This window comes from Arachis stenosperma, chromosome 7 (genome assembly GCF_014773155.1).
Source record: "Arachis stenosperma cultivar V10309 chromosome 7, arast.V10309.gnm1.PFL2, whole genome shotgun sequence".
Taxonomy (NCBI): domain Eukaryota; kingdom Viridiplantae; phylum Streptophyta; class Magnoliopsida; order Fabales; family Fabaceae; genus Arachis; species Arachis stenosperma.
This window is the reverse complement of record NC_080383.1, coordinates 30,310,219-30,327,314: the sequence shown is the minus strand read 5'-3', so window position 1 is coordinate 30,327,314 and position 17,096 is coordinate 30,310,219. Positions and strand designations below refer to the sequence as shown.

The 17,096-nt window shown below is 30.2% G+C and overlaps 1 protein-coding gene across 1 annotated transcript; it reads left to right on the top strand.

The window, feature by feature from the left end:
- Positions 1 to 5,848: 5,848 nt before the first annotated feature.
- On the top strand, positions 5,849 to 16,961 carry LOC130941823 (ABC transporter G family member 31-like). The gene is given in 23 exon segments (XM_057870423.1): positions 5,849 to 6,210; positions 6,330 to 6,450; positions 6,571 to 6,659; positions 8,694 to 8,778; positions 9,784 to 9,946; positions 10,021 to 10,097; positions 10,183 to 10,327; positions 10,661 to 10,962; positions 11,064 to 11,345; positions 11,981 to 12,533; positions 12,607 to 12,710; positions 13,085 to 13,241; positions 13,468 to 13,533; positions 13,613 to 13,734; positions 13,844 to 14,176; positions 14,254 to 14,544; positions 14,646 to 14,729; positions 14,838 to 14,971; positions 15,173 to 15,400; positions 15,598 to 15,838; positions 15,840 to 15,948; positions 16,143 to 16,309; positions 16,419 to 16,961. Coding segments are annotated over 23 exon segments (4,497 nt in total). The 3' UTR covers positions 16,701 to 16,961.
- Positions 16,962 to 17,096: the final 135 nt, after the last annotated feature.

Genomic DNA, 17,096 nt, shown 5'->3' with positions numbered 1-17,096 from the left:
AATTATACTACTCAAAATTATTTTTAGATAAAAAATTAATAAAAAGACATCAATTTAAATATTTTTTTATATTATTCTATCATCTTAATTTAAATATTTAAATATTATTAATTAATTTATAATAAAATTAATATTTATTTACTAAATTAAAGTAACATATGAAGGTTAACAAAATATATTTTATATTAAAAATAAAAAAATATATTTTATTATTTATGAATAATTTTTTATTTAATTTGTCTTTTTAAATAGGATCATAATCTATATTATAAAAAATTATAATAAAACATAATATACGAGCATTATAATTATAAATTTTATATAATCGAATAAAAAATTTTAACCAAAACAAAAATATTAGACATAAAGAACAGTAAATAATAAAAAAAATTAATATGAACAAAGAAACAATAAGAATTACAAAAAATAATAATATACATGAAAAACAGAACATTAACAAAAATAATATAAACATGATTTATCATATAAATAAAATAAATATAATAAAAAATAAAAATATAAAAGAGAGTACTATAAATTTTATAATGTCAAATAAAAAAATTTAATAATTTTTTTAGTATTATCAGTACTCTTTAATTTATTATTATTTTAAACTATAAATTTTTATTATTTATGATTCTATTATAACTTATAATTAAACTTTTATTTATTTTGTCCTTTTTGATAAGATCAATTTATATTATACAAAATTTTGATAATAAATATAACATATAATAATTATAATTACAAATTTTACAAAGTCAAATAAAAAATAAATTTTTTTATACAAAACGAAAATAGAGCACATCAAAAAATAGGGAAAAAACTCATACAAATAAGAAACAATAAAAATTTCATAAAAATATATATTATATGAACGAAAAAAATATAAAAATTAAAATATAAAAGAGAATACTAAAAATAATAAAAAAATTAAAATACACCTTTCTAGTAATTAAAACAAATCCGAATAATTTTAATAAAAAATTGAAATGAAAAACTACGAAAAATTAAAAAGAAAATACACCTTTCTAGTAATTAAAACAAATATGAATAATTTTAATAAAAAAATAAATGAAAAATTACAAAAAATTAAAAAGAACTGCAGTAAAATTATAGTAGTTATTGGTATCTTTTTGATAGAAAAAAATAAAAAGTAAAGTTAATAAAAAAAATTTCACCGGAATAATAGGAGTAAAGAGTTATTAAACATAAAAATAAAACATTTTAAAAAGTCAAACGCACTTTTTTCTAATATGCTTATGTTGTCCAGGACGTTGTTATAGTTTTCTAATAAAATCGGTAAATTGGACTACAAAATGTAATATAAGGGGTTCGAACCCCTCCTCCTGAAAGAGTAACGCTGTTGACCACCACTAGACTAGATTGTTTTTCATTAGCATATATGCAAATTATAATATATATACATATCTTTTATCAAATAATTTATTTCTATCCAATTTATTCTAAATTTAGTTATAAATTTATTTATTCTTAAATTAATTATATTTTCATTTAATAATAATTATAAACTCATTTATTTTTTTTATAATTATATAATACTATTAACATTATTTTTTAATAAATACTTGTAGTATATAATAATATAATAGATATAAACTAATTAATAAATTGTTGAAATTTAAAAATAATAGTTATTTTAATATAAAAACAAAATAAAAATATTTATAATAGAGAAAATAATAAAATACTTATTATTTCTGGTCTATAATATTTTAAAATATTTTGATATTCTTAAAATATTAGTAAAAATATGTATTTTAAATTAAAATTTTAAATTTTTGACTATTTTTATTTTTTATTTATATAGTACCGAGTCAACCGGTTCAACCAGTGACCCACCGGTTGAACTAGTGACCCAGTGACCCAGTAACCTGACCGGTTCGATTCTGACAACTATGCATATCAGGCTTTCTCATAGCTTTTTGGACTTCGTGTCAAGCTTTCTCTCTTTCTTAATGTTGACTAAAATTATAATAGTTATTCTTTTTTATTTGAGTAACCTATTATTTTATTCATACAAATTTTAAATATTGACAAATTTACTCATAAAATATTTACGATGTCTTTTGAATTTTAATGTTTCAAAAAGTATTATTAAAATTATATTAATATGTTTTATTATTTAACAATATTTTTTAAAAAATATTGAGGTAATATTATTAGTTCTCAAATTTTATGAATGTAATTTTTATTAGTCTTTAGAATAATTTTCGATGCACACATATTAATAGATATAGGCAATCGGATAGTTGCACTCTGTAAAATGACATTATTTTTGTTTTGACATTAAATAGCCAAAAACAATATTGTAAGTGTTTTCTTCCAAAGCAAGTGTTTTCACATTATTTTTGAGCTATTTGAGTGCCAAAATTAAAATGGCATCATTTTACAAATTTCATTATGGTATCTGGCTGTCTATATTAACGCTCTATTAATATTTGTATGTCGAAAATTATCTCAGGAACCATTGTAAATTAAGTTTACAAAATTTGTAAATTAAATAAAAACAATTGAAATTTTAAAGACTAAATTAAAATTCGCACAAAAATCAAAAGACCAAATTAAATATTAACTCAAAAAAAATATTATTAAAAAAGTGGTACCAAAATATTAAAAATTGCAACTTTAGTTTTAACAATATGTATATAATAACCACCGTAATTATAAATATTTGAATTCATCCTAGAGTATATATAATCGACATATATAAAATAAATATATATATATATATATATATATATATATATATATAGTGGTGGAGCTTAGTTCAGACAAGGGGGGCCATGGTCCCCCCAAACTTTTTATAAAAAAATTAGTAGTACTTTTTTAAAAGATAAAAAATAATTCAATTGGTTTAAATACTTTATTATGACTTAAGTACCCAATAAGTTTAATAAGCAACACTCTCTACCTTTAAGTTTAAATATAAAAAATTAGATTTTTTATTTATTTAATTTAATATTATTTTATATTTTACTATTTATTTAATTTAATTTTTTATATGATAAAAAATAATAGAATATTCAATAAGTATTAATATTATTGTATTTGTATAAATTGATTAAAAAATTTAATAATATTATAAATTTTAATATTTGTCCTTCTAACTTCTTCTTTATATATTCTACAGGATATATATTCAAATTTTTATATAAAATAATAATAAAAAAATCAAAGAATTGATGCATTTTTTAAGAGAAAGGCTAATATTTAAGAAGGAGAACATATAATTTTTACAATATCAACACATGTAGATAATTTTTCTACTTTAATGAATCGCGAAAAAAGTGAGATACAAATTTTAAAAGTTCAAAAAGTTACATCTGATGAGTTTGACCTTAATTTTTTGGAACGAGATCCTGAAAAACGACTTTAAATTTGGCAATATCACCAAAACCAGAAAGATGAGATTAGACGAGCTTATCTTAAATGGGGTCTATATCAAAAGCATTTTGACAATTATCTTCTATGTGACCCCCCAAAATTTTATTTCAAGTTCAGCCTCTATATATATATATATATATATTTGTCAAACCTACATACTTTTATAATACAGTGTAAAAATGTAATTTGTTTCATATATATATATATGGCTAAATATTTAATTTATTTAAAAATCCCAATTTAAACATAATTTTTGTATGGAAAAGTTTTTAAATTGGGAAAAAAGAGTGATGGCTGTTATTGGAAAATAACCAAAATAATAACACTTATTATGTGAAAACTAATTATACCAGTCTCTCTCAAAGAACCCCTTGTCCAATTATATTCGGTTATTCACTCCTTATAAAATAACCTTCTAGTCAATATAATATTCGTACCTTTCTAATAAAAGAGTATAAAGAGAGTAAGAAAAGTAGAAAATTAAAGTCAGTCACATGTTTAAGTAGAGAAACTAAAGTCTCTACATATAGCTTTTGCCACCTTTTTCCCTTTAATTTGTTAATTCCTCAGATATGGGATTTTTCACTATTTATCGTGCTTTATAGGCATTATTAATTTCAAGTAATAAATAAAAAATCATAATAATTAAATTCAAAATACTATTAAATAAAATCATAAATATTAGTATTCAATTACTCTTATTGTTTCAAAATATTTATTAATTTATAATATTAGTACAGTAAAAGTTCAATATACATTTAGATACACTACATTTTCAATGAATTAAAATATTGAAGTGATAAATATTTTAAAATGAGGAAGTATGTTTGAGATGAGAAAAATTAGGTTACAAGTAATTTTCAACTAAGTAATTCAAAAATAAGGGTTTGTTCTTTTGTCTTTTGTCTTTTGTCTTCCTAGCTTTTTCATCTATGAAAATAACACAAAAAATCTGTCAAAATAACATGAAAATTATTATGAATAACACATAAATTTTATAAAGAAACACGAAAATTATGAGAAAACAACTTACAAAATATATATAAACAACACAAAAATAACTTCAAATTAACACATGAATTATTTCTTCATCCATCTACACAGCAAAATAATTTGTGGGGTACAGCCGTATAATTAAACAATACACTATTATCATGTAGTTGCAAGGAAAGAAAATGCTTCAAGTAATCGAGCACCATTATTTCAAAATTCACTTATTAGTTTACAACTATTTCCTTATTTATGGTATGATCTACAGCTCACGTTGAAGGGTACAGACGGGGAAGAGGAAAAAGAAAAGAAAAAAAAAAGTGGAGGAGAATGAGGGAAAAAACGTGAGAGAGAAAAATAGAATAAGAAAAAGAAATAAAAAAAGAAAAGAAAATGAAGAATATTGAGGTTCAATAGGGACTTAATTAGAAATGTGATTAAATATCAATTGTATAGTTATGGACAAATATATAACTTGAAATGGAAAGAATTAAACGATATGAATGAAGCTTTAGTTCCTCTCTACAGCTCTACTGAAGTGGGTACTAAATAACCACAAGTCCATAATGAACTAGACTCCATCAAAATGGAATTAAATTTACAAGCGTGAAACTGAAAACAAATATACTTGCATGCGAAGGGAAAAAAATAACCTTCCTTCCATATGCTTCTCATTACGTCATGGCGTTTTTTAATTTCCACTCAATTCTGTTTTTGATAGAGAGAATCTCTCAAATAAGTAGAAAGAATGTTAAATAGAAAAAAGGAAAAATACAACTCTAATAAATGAATAAACATCTTCAATTTGGATTGTCTCTAATCTCTAAGTCTCTAGAACATCGCCTTTGAACTTCAGTCATACTCCTTTTAACTTTTTTTTTTTTATTTTCCCACCAAAAAACACGTGTGGGCATGAGTCACTGAAGAATAGGACAACAGCGCAATTATACATAAAAACACATGGCATTACAAATCGTGAGTTGCATGAAACTATAAAACACACTCCAGACTTGAAAAAAGCCAGCTAAGCTACAGTAGCTAATTGCATTTTCGCAACTCTCCAGTTTTCCCTAGCTGGTCGACCCAGCCTTGTAGTTCAAGGCATTTTCCGTAATTTCATCCACCTTCAAAATTCGCGGTAGTATCTTGTTATATAATAGTAACACATAACACAAAGCAACGCATCACAATTTTCTCACGCATCACTCTTTTTTCATGCGACTTCTTTCGTTTTTCTCCGATCTAAACCGAAAACTGTAACTAATACTCTTCTCTAGAAGAGAGAGAGAGGGAGAAAGCGAAAGAGAAACGCTACATTTACATCGACAGCGATTGAGAGAGAGAGAGAGAGAGAGAGAGAGATAACTGTTTAGAGAGAGAATAACGGTTTAGAGAGAGTGTGTGAGATAGAGATAACAACGGTTTAGAGAGAAAGAAAGGCCGAGAGGAAATGACGACCTCCGATGGGAGCGAGTACTTCGAGATAGTATCGATCGGGAATGAGAGCTTTGCGAGGGCGTCGAACGCTGAGACGGTGGAGGAGGACGAGGAGGAGCTCCGGTGGGCGGCTCTCTCCAGATTGCCGTCTCAGAAGCGTAGCAACTACGCCGTCCTCCGAGCCTCATCGTCTCGCCGGAGATCTCCCTTCGGCTCGGAGGAGAAGTCGAAACCCGGTGGAGGTGAAAAAGAAGAACTGATCGACGTCAGGAAGCTCAGTCGCCAGCACCGTGAGCTCGTCGTCAAGAAAGCCCTCGCTACCAACGAACAAGATAATTACCAACTCCTCTTCGCCATCAAAGAACGCCTCGATAGGTAACGATCTTCTTTCTTTTTCTTTTTTCCTTTCTCCTTTCCTTTTTTCTTTATCTCTAATAATCAGAACCGTATTAGGGATCCGTGATTTTTGCTTCTGTTTTGTTGAATAATGATAGGGTTGGATTGGAGGTGCCGAAGATTGAAGTGAGGTACAAGGATTTGAATGTGCATGCTGATGTTCAAATCGGTTCTAGATCTCTCCCAACTCTGATCAATTTCACTCGTGACGTCATTGAGGTTTAATTTCATAATTCCTTATTTCCCTGATTTATTCTTTCTGTATTTCTTTCTCTGATTATTATGTGCCTCATTCTAATTTTGAAATTAAATTAAATTGTTTCATGTGGTTACGCGCAGAATATACTAACGAGTTTGAGGATATTTCGACCTAGACGGCATTCACTTACTATATTGAACAATGTCAGTGGTGTTATCAAACCTGGAAGGTAAATAGTCTTTCGTAGATACTAGTTTAAGCCAACTAGACGAAACTAATTCACCGCAAATTCAAATCCTCAAATGCTTCTCTAACCAAGAAGCGAAGAATAGTTATCTGTGTGTTACGAATGTGAGATAAAAGTAGACATTTTCTCATTTCAAAATCAGCATGGATGAAATTCACAAGAAATAATGGAACTGAAATTTTGTCAATCGTGATAAAAATTAGTTGATTTGTGTTATTAAAGTTTAAAAGGAAAATTATATTTAAAAAAATGGTATTTCAAAAAGAAGATTTTATAATTATTTTTATGTAAAAATTCTTTTTTATTTTTAGATAATAAAATTAAATTATAAAATTAAATTTTAATATATTACAAAAGTGTTATTTTTATTTAAAGTATAATCAAATAAATAAATCATATTTTTATATAAAGTATTTTTATAAAAAGATATTTTAGTATTTTTATTTGAATAACTGTTTTTAAAAAATTGCTTGTTTTTTTAAAATAAAAATGTTTAGTAACTAAAAAACTTTAACCAAAAATAATTAAAATTTATTTTATTTAATATTTATTAATTATTATTTAATAATTAATAAATATTAAATAAAATAAGTTCTGACATTTTTTTCTTTTAAAAATTATCATTTTTAAAATATGTTAACTATACTGTGTATTTTGAAATAAGTACCTATAACCATTTATTTCTTCATATATAATAGTTAAAATTCAATCTAATTCAGTTTAAATTCAAATAAAATCATTTAGGTTTTTTTGGCCGTTTCAAGCACACCCATGCCATTGCATCGAAATCGTTATGGCAACAAAAGTAAGAAAAAACTCGCCGTAATGCCGATGCACTGAGTTTTAAATAGCATTACAGGTTTGAAAATGATATTTGTGAGTTTTTTTAGTACATTTTAAAATTATATTTTTCTTTTTTATATTAAAAAACAAATTCTTCACTTTTTTTTAGGTACATTTCACTTTAAATGCTAAAATAATTAAGATATATTCAAAAGATTATATAAAAATAGTGCATATAACATTTACCATTTCTATAACTAGAATCTCCAAGAATTTGTCCAACAGTACTGAAATTATGTTTGATTAAAAGTTCTTATTTACTTAGTATTACCGTAAAAGCAATTGTTCTAGAGCATGTAATAAACTTAATACTTGATACTTAAGGTAATAATCCTGTTGAAAATGTTGATCAAGTGGTAGATATTAACAGGCCAATAAGTTAATAAGGTAACTTATTAGCAACCAATAATCTTTCCATTTCTAGTTTGCGTGTTTTGAATGGAGTGTTGAGAAATGGATAGTAGATACATGTTTTAAACAGACAAAATAATTAATGAAAAAGTCTAGAGACCAGCAATTTTATTGTATTTTGGCCAACATGTAATCAGCAGAGAAAGGTGAGCCATTGGATGAAATCTCACACGAATTTCATATCATTAAATCATTATTAATGACTATTTGATGACTACCAATCACAAAAGTTACTGGTCTTTAGCATTGTTCATAATTAATATTTTATAGGACAAGCTATAATATGGTTAATTTTGAATCCCATTAAAACATGTATTATGCATTTTGCTACTTTTTTTCTATTTTTTTAAAGCAATAAGAATAAGATTCACACAATCTCATTCACTTAGATCATAATTCTATAAAAAAAAATGAGAAGATTTTCGTTAATAAAAACTGATAGATGCTAATAATTTAGAAAGTATTTATATTTTTTAATTTAGATTCAACAGAAAAATCTGAATCGAGGTTCAAATAATACTTACCTTAATATAATTTTTTATAAAAATAAATTTCTTAACAATCTTCCTTATGTTACCAAACTCAAACCTTAAGCTGAAGCCTATATCAATAGCGCTATATAGTTAGTAGTTGGCATTTGGAACAGAACGTGATGACGTTGTTATCACGAGTCAAGGGTTCCTTTTTTTTGGTAGCTATGGGTTCAGTATTTTCATGTGTCTGCTTTGTTCTAATAATATGTATCCCACTTTCGTTGCGTAGGATGACTTTGCTACTTGGACCTCCGGGATCGGGAAAGTCCACTTTACTTTCGGCTCTAGCGGGCAAGCTTGATAAGAACCTAAAGGTGCAAACTGCAAATATCTATATTTGTCTTGGTTTACTTAACAAAAGCCGTATAGAAGATACTTATTACCTCTCTTTTCCAAAATATTACTAACACAATTAAGAGTGAAGAAAGCAAAATCTGAGCTTGTCGACTGATAAAATTCTGCGTGCTACACTGAAAATCATTTCAAGTATGCTTGGTTAATTAAGCAAAATAGTGGCTTCTAATTATTTGCCCTATTTTTTAGTATATACTCGTAGAGATATTTTTTTTTTATATATTCCATGAACTAAATTTTTTATACTCCATAAAAAGGTTTTAATAATTTATTTTGATAAAAGAAAAAGGAATAAATAATAAATAGTAGATATTGTGGATAAAAAAAAACTTACACCACAGAATAAATAACATTTTTCTGTTTTGAAATAAGTGGTCAATAATGATATTGTAAAGTTTGATTTATATTAATTGTATTGTAAAGTTTAATTTAACAATATTTAATAACTAATTATTGAAGTATTGTACTATGCTGAATAACTGTAGCTGACTGTTCTCAAACTCCTTGTACACTCTTAAATTTGATTGTATTTTGGTTTAAGTGACAATTTTGAACTCTTAAGGATTCTTCAAATTCATATAAAATTAGGGGGGAAAATGGAAATCAACCAACAATTACAACTCAAACTCTGAATCTTGTTCATCATCTGCTATTTTGTTAGTGGTTATTGGTTAAAAACTTAAAATAATTGATTTCTTAGCAAAAACCATAGAAGTTGCTCAAAAAGGATAATAGTTTCAAGATGGAAGGAAAGATATTCTAAATTAATTTTCAATGTCAATAATCTAATCTCTGTCTTATTACCACAATACCTGTAAGACTTATTATGTAAAAGGAAAAAAGCAATGGCTTCCGGGAATTGGCATGTTACCTGGGTTTCTTGTTTCAATTTGATTGTTCATTAACGGTCCCTTGTTTATAAAGCGCTCCTATTTTGATTTATCTTTTTGTTATATGTCCTACAGAAAACTGGCAGCATAACATACAACGGATATGATATAAATGACTTTTATGTTAAACGGACATCTGCTTACATTAGCCAAACAGATAATAATATTGCAGAACTGACCGTGCGAGAAACTCTTGACTTTGCTGCTAGATGTCAAGGCGCAAAAGAAGGTTTTGCAGGTAAAATTAAATATTTAAATTATTGACAGAAAAATTTCTTAGGTGCTGACAACTCTTCCATCTTTTTCTTACAGTTTATACCAAGGACCTGGGCCGCTTAGAGAAGGAAAGGAACATACGACCTAGTCCAGAAATCGACGCATTTATGAAGGTTATCATCTTTAATGTGTGTGAAAATAACACGTGCCTCAAGGCTATTCTCTAATGTCGAATGTGAAATTCGATTTATTCCACAGGCATCATCTATTGGTGGTAAAAAGCACAGTGTAATAACTGATTACATTTTGAAAGTGCTTGGTCTTGATATTTGTTCAGAGACCATAGTTGGTAACGAAATGATTAGGGGGGTCTCAGGTGGACAAAGAAAAAGAGTTACAACAGGTTTGTCTTTACCCTTTTTGTGGAAGTAACTGCATTTGGTTGCCGTATTTGGTTATAATGTGTAAGGTATTGAGATAATTAAAAGGGGAACTCAGTTACATCAGGTAGAACGATAGCTATACATACAGATATTCTTAATTGTGCAAATTTGGGTTATATCTCATACTGATACTTGTTGGTAATAGTGCTTGTAGTTGGTGTATTTGTTCCTGGATTGGCTAGGAGTTTCTAGATGATCCATTAATGATGAATTGAATGAAATATTTTGACTGTATCTCAACTATTACTGCAATTTAAGCCGCAATCAATGAGTTGTTGCATTGCATCGTTTAGGAGAGATGGTTGTTGGTCCAAGAAAAACACTATTTATGGATGAAATATCAACTGGACTTGATAGCTCTACCACATACCAGATAGTAAAATGCATAAGGAATTTTGTCCATCAAATGGAGGCTACCGTGCTCATGGCCCTCCTTCAGCCAGCTCCTGAGACATTTGACCTGTTTGATGATCTGGTACTCCTATCAGAAGGTTACGTGGTATATCAAGGCCCAAGAGAAGACGTACTTGAGTTTTTTGAGTCAATAGGTTTTCAACTTCCACCACGTAAGGGTGTTGCAGACTTTCTTCAGGAGGTAGTATATTTTAGTATATTTTAAAACAAAGCTTTTTATGATCCTTCGAAGCCATAGCATCCTTAAATTTTTGCTTATTAATAACATCTTTCTTTTGTCAGGTGACCTCTAAAAAGGATCAGGAACAATATTGGGCTGATCCTTCGAAGCCATACCAATATGTCTCAGTTCTTGAGATTGCAGAAGCCTTCAGGAATTCCAAATTTGGAAGCTATATGGAATCCATGCAGGCTCATCCGTTTGATAAATCAAAATGTCATCCTTCAGCTTTGGCTAAATCTCAGTTTGCTGTGTCGAAGTGGGAGCTCTTTAAAGCTTGCTTTTCTCGAGAAATTATTTTGATCAAAAGGCACAGTTTTCTTTACATCTTTAGGACGTTCCAGGTAATCTTGATTTGATATGGAATTTTAAGATGGTTGTTTGAACTTCTTTTTTCTTTTCAGAACATATCTCTTTATCAATTCAAAGTTACATGATATGGTTGTAGTAGCAGCACAGAGTTCAAGAAACCAAACCCAAAGCATCACATGATTTTCTATCGGATAGTACTGTTATTAAATAAGGAAAATAGTTCAAAGAAATATAAACTTACGTATGGTTTCTTGTTCTTAAAATTCTACCATGATTCAATCGTATCGGTATCACATCATGTAGGTTTCCCTTCAACAATCTCTTGATCTGATCTATATCTCTTTCTAGAGTGCATATTTTCACTTTTCATTGAAAAACCCATAAAGACTCGATGGAAGCCAGTGTACTAAATGAGCACTTCTTCACATCTATGACTGTTGTTGAGTTTGGCTGGTGACTATATAGATTTCCTGCTTACCTGTCCTTGACGAACTTTGAGGATAAAACCTAATAATCTTAAACGATAGTGTCTCTGAAATGGTAATAACTTAGATGTTACGGATTCTGATTTCTGTAATTTGTTAAATGTTTGTTGTTCTTATTTCTTCTGTTCCTGTCTATTTTCTCAGAAATTGTGTTTTATTTTATGTTTCTCTTCCGCTTGAAGGTTGCTTTTGTTGGATTTGTCACATGCACAATATTCCTGCGAACAAGATTACATCCCACAGATGAGGTTAACGGAAACCTTTATCTTTCTGCTCTATTTTTTGGGCTCATTCACATGATGTTTAATGGTTTCTCTGAGCTACCTCTCATGATAACTCGGCTTCCAGTATTTTATAAGCAAAGAGACAATTTATTCTATCCTGCATGGGCATGGTCTCTTTCTAGTTGGATTCTCCGTGTACCCTACTCTGTTATTGAGGCTATAATATGGTCTGCTGTTGTATACTACACTGTTGGATTTGCCCCTTCCGCGGGAAGGTACCTTAATTTCATTACATATTTCAGTTGCAGGTTCTTACCCTTGTAATCATTGAATTCTGTTAAATGTTTCAGGTTTTTTCGCTATATGATTTTACTGTTTACAGTGCATCAAATGGCATTAGGTCTATTCCGGATGATGGCTTCTATTGCACGGGACATGGTTCTTGCGAATACATTTGGATCAGCTGCACTGTTAGTTATATTCTTGCTTGGAGGGTTTATTATCCCGAAAGGTAGGTGGCAGCACAATGTTAGCAAAGAAAATTGAAAATATTGCTGTTAGTGATTGTTGTGCTATTCCTTCAGGTGTGATTAAGCCATGGTGGATTTGGGGTTACTGGTTGTCCCCCCTTACATATGGACAACGCGCAATTTCTGTTAATGAGTTTACTGCTTCAAGATGGATGGAGGTATTTTGTTTTGCAATGCAACTCTTCCTCTTTCTGTAACAACTGATCTTTATATTCAGCATTTCAGCTCCTTCTCACTTGATTTTAGTCTGTAACCATGGCAGAAGCAAATCATTAGTTGTTTGGTATAAACTCTTGACTCTTGATTAGGAAGGTTTTCATTCCAAAGAATCAATTCGTATGAAAATCTTCAGCTGCTGGTGTAGGTGCAACAACGACTTTTGTATCTAAAATTGGTAAATTTACTAAATGATGATGATGTTAATGTAGGCAATCTGACCAATGAGTAGCCTTTGATGTCATCGTTATATAAGTACTCCTTATTTGGAATTGGCTTAAAGAATATTTATAAATTATCATGTAAATTTTTGCAGAAATCTGCAATTAATCACAACACAGTTGGTGACAATATCCTCCGTCTACACAGCTTACCAAGTGATGGTTACTGGTATTGGATTGGTGTTGGCGTTTTGGCACTCTATGCAATCTTTTTCAACAATATGGTTACTGTGGCCTTGGCCTATCTAAATCGTAAGTTTTGAATATATTTTCTCTTTGTACACACACACGCACACTCTTTTCCTCTTCCCATTTTATAGCATGCATTCTCTGTTACTATATAATTATCACTGTCATTCCTTCGACCCACTTTTTTAAATTCTATTTTCTGTTCATCATTGTTTTCTTTGTGCCATCTTCTCATAATCCCCATTTTCCTTTCTCTCTAATCCTTTTGTCTTTATTATTTTTAATACAGCACTTCAGAAAGCACGGACAGTTATTCTTTCTGACGATGATTCAGAAAATAACTCTTCTAGAGATGGTAATGAGCCAAATATAATGTGCAGGGTTAATCATGTATTGACCAAAATTGTCTAACAATCCATAACTTGGTTTTGCAGCTACGAATCAGGTCCATGAATTGACTATTAGAGAAGAAAGTAATAAGAAAGGAATGATTCTTCCATTTCAACCACTGACAATGACATTCCACAATGTTAATTATTCTGTTGAAATGCCGAAGGTGGTTAATTTGTACTTTAGGTCTAAACTAATTTGTTAATTTTTACATTCCACTGAAAAAAGTCTCTTCCATTAACTGGTTTGGATTTTTTTCCCCTTTTCTCAAATAGGTGTTTAGAAAGCAAGGCATACCAGAAACTCGGTTGCAGCTATTGTCAAATGTGAGCGGGGTTTTTTCACCTGGTGTCCTTACAGCACTAGTGGGGTCTAGTGGGGCCGGAAAGACCACTTTAATGGATGTACTTGCCGGCAGGAAAACTGGAGGGCATATAGAAGGAGACATTAAAATATCTGGTTACCCAAAAGTGCAACGGACATTTGCTAGAATAGCAGGATATGTTGAACAAAATGATATACATTCTCCTCAAGTTACGATTGAGGAATCCCTATGGTTTTCTTCATCTTTACGCCTGCCAAAGGATGTCAGCATCAGTCAAAGACATGTAAGTTGTTTAACGACACATTATGTACCGTATTGGTTTGAATTATTTCCAAATTTTGATTCACTGAGATATTACAGGAATTTGTTGAACAAGTAATGCAACTTGTTGAGCTTGACACTTTGAGACATGCATTGGTTGGTATGCCTGGCAGTTCTGGATTATCAACAGAGCAGAGAAAGCGATTGACAATTGCAGTAGAGCTTGTAGCAAACCCTTCCATTATTTTTATGGATGAACCTACATCTGGACTAGATGCACGTGCAGCAGCGATTGTCATGCGAACTGTTCGTAATACGGTTGATACTGGAAGAACTGTGGTTTGCACCATACATCAACCAAGTATTGATATATTTGAAGCATTTGATGAAGTTAGTTCAATTATAGCTTTTTTCGTCAGTTAAATGTTCCAATAATTAGCGATGCACTAGCTTCTATTATGAGCCTAATACTTGGTTTTCTTGATTCCCAGTTACTTCTTATGAAACGTGGGGGAAGAGTAATATATGGGGGAAAGCTTGGTGTGCGCTCACAGATAATGATAGACTACTTTCAGGTGAAATGACACTTTAGCCTCTTTTCTGAAACGAGTCAGGATGCAAGTTTCTCTGCTGTGTTGTTTATATCTTTGGTTTGTGATTATTTTCCTCCGTGATTTTTGCAGGGAATCAGTGGAATTCCCCCCATTCCAGATGGCTACAATCCAGCTACTTGGGTGCTTGAGGTTACTACTTCGGCTGTCGAAGAAAGAATTGGTGCAGATTTTGCAGACATATATACAAGTTCTGACCAATTTAGGTGCTTGTTTTTTTCTAATTATAGTTTCTTTGATATTGCATAATCTTTTCATTACAATTTGAGAACAGACTGGTGATGGGTGATATTTAGGGAGAAAAATACTATCCTTTAGGAGAGGAAAATTGATTTTGGAACTGAATGATTAATCTGTTTAGTCAATTTTGTTGTTGTCAATATTTATTTCTTTTAAATTTTTACCAGGGAGGTGGAAGCTTCGATTCTTCAAAATGGAGACCCTCCTGCTGGCTCAAAACCACTGAAGTTTGACACCACATATTCACAAAACTTGTTCTCCCAATTTTATTATTGCATATGGAAACAAAACCTTGTGTACTGGAGAAGCCCACCATATAATGCCATGAGGCTATTCTTCACTGCAATCAGTGCTCTGATATTTGGAACTGTATTTTGGAAAGTTGGCTTAAAAAGGTAACTGCCCTCTATGTTCTCATTTGTTGTAAAGAGAATGCTTTCAATAATTCGAACACTAAATCAAAGGGACAAAAAGTTAGAATTATTCTCCATTAGTCAAAGGATGACTCCTTATGAGAGTTGATAAAATTTAATTTCTAGGGGTCATTCCCTCTAACCCAAATAATCAAACACTTATCATAATCATTCTGTAGGTCAACTCCTCAGGATCTTATGGTGGTTATGGGAGCTCTGTATTCTGCATGCTTGTTTCTCGGGGTAAATAATGCTTCTTCTGTGCAGCCCATTGTTTCTATAGAAAGAACAGTGTTTTACAGGGAGAAAGCAGCTGGGATGTACTCTCCAATCGCATACGCTGCCGCTCAGGTATATATATTGCAATACCGGAAACTATTTCCAATGTTAACGTTTTTTAAATTTTACTTAATCTCATTGACAGGGGCTGATAGAGATACCATACATTGCTGTTCAGACTATTCTATTTGGTATAATCACATATTTGATGGTCGAATTTGAAAGGACAGCTGGTAATATTTCAACTTACCGTATGTAGATATTTCTCCCTTTACAATCTATAATTCTATACAATGAATCTGGCCTACTTCTCCTCTCCACAGGAAAAAAAAAAGTGTGTTGAAATTTTGTAGTAACTGAAAAGAAGCAAAGCAAAAATGAATATACTTTCTTCATTGAGAAAAAAATATGCATCTGATCAATGAATATATTTTCTTCATTGCAGCGAAATTTTTTCTCTATCTCTTGTTCATGTTCTTAACCTTCACCTACTTCACCTTTTACGGCATGATGGCCGTTGGATTTACTCCTTCTCAACACTTGGCAGCTGTTCTTTCCTCAGCATTTTATTCTCTGTGGAATCTTCTTTCTGGTTTTCTTGTGCCAAAATCGGTAAGTAATCCTTTGCTTGCAAAATAATTTTACTGCTGGTTCAAACCATGAAACTTTTCATTTCTCTTTTATGGATTCTGATGTTATTGACCCCTTGTTATTGTTTCAGAGGATTCCAGGATGGTGGATTTGGTTCTATTATATCTGCCCGGTTTCGTGGACATTACGTGGCATAGTCACATCTCAGCTTGGCGACGTCGGAACCACAATTTCGGGACCCGGATTCAACGGCACTGTGAAAGGATACTTATCAGCGAGTCTTGGATATGATGATAAAATCAACGGTATTTCATCTGTGGGACTTTCAGTGATAGTTCTTATTGGATTCATTTTAATCTTCTTCGGCTCTTTTGCCATATCAGTCAAAGTTTTGAATTTTCAAAGGAGATGAGCGTTTTAGATAGGTTTTAGAACTATGAAAAAACAAAATTGAGGGTTAGGGTATAGGCTTAGGTATGTACATTTACTATAACCTTAAATAAAGTGAGTTTTATAGATGTAGTTTTTATTTACATTTACTTGAGTCATTTACAGTTAGTCTTTAGTTCAATAGCTTCTAGAAAATTCAGTCAACAAGCTTCCTCATCGAGTGAGTTTAAAATGTTGTATACAAGTATAAAGTATAAACCAACAGGAAAGTTAGGATGTTCATTCTGTCATACCCAACAGTTCACTTACATGAAGAGATTTTCTGATATGATTAGCTATGATCAGTTGTTTGTTCTTCTGTTTTTCAATTTGTTACCAAGTGTCCAGTCAATTAGAATAAGTTTTCAGTAGATTGGTA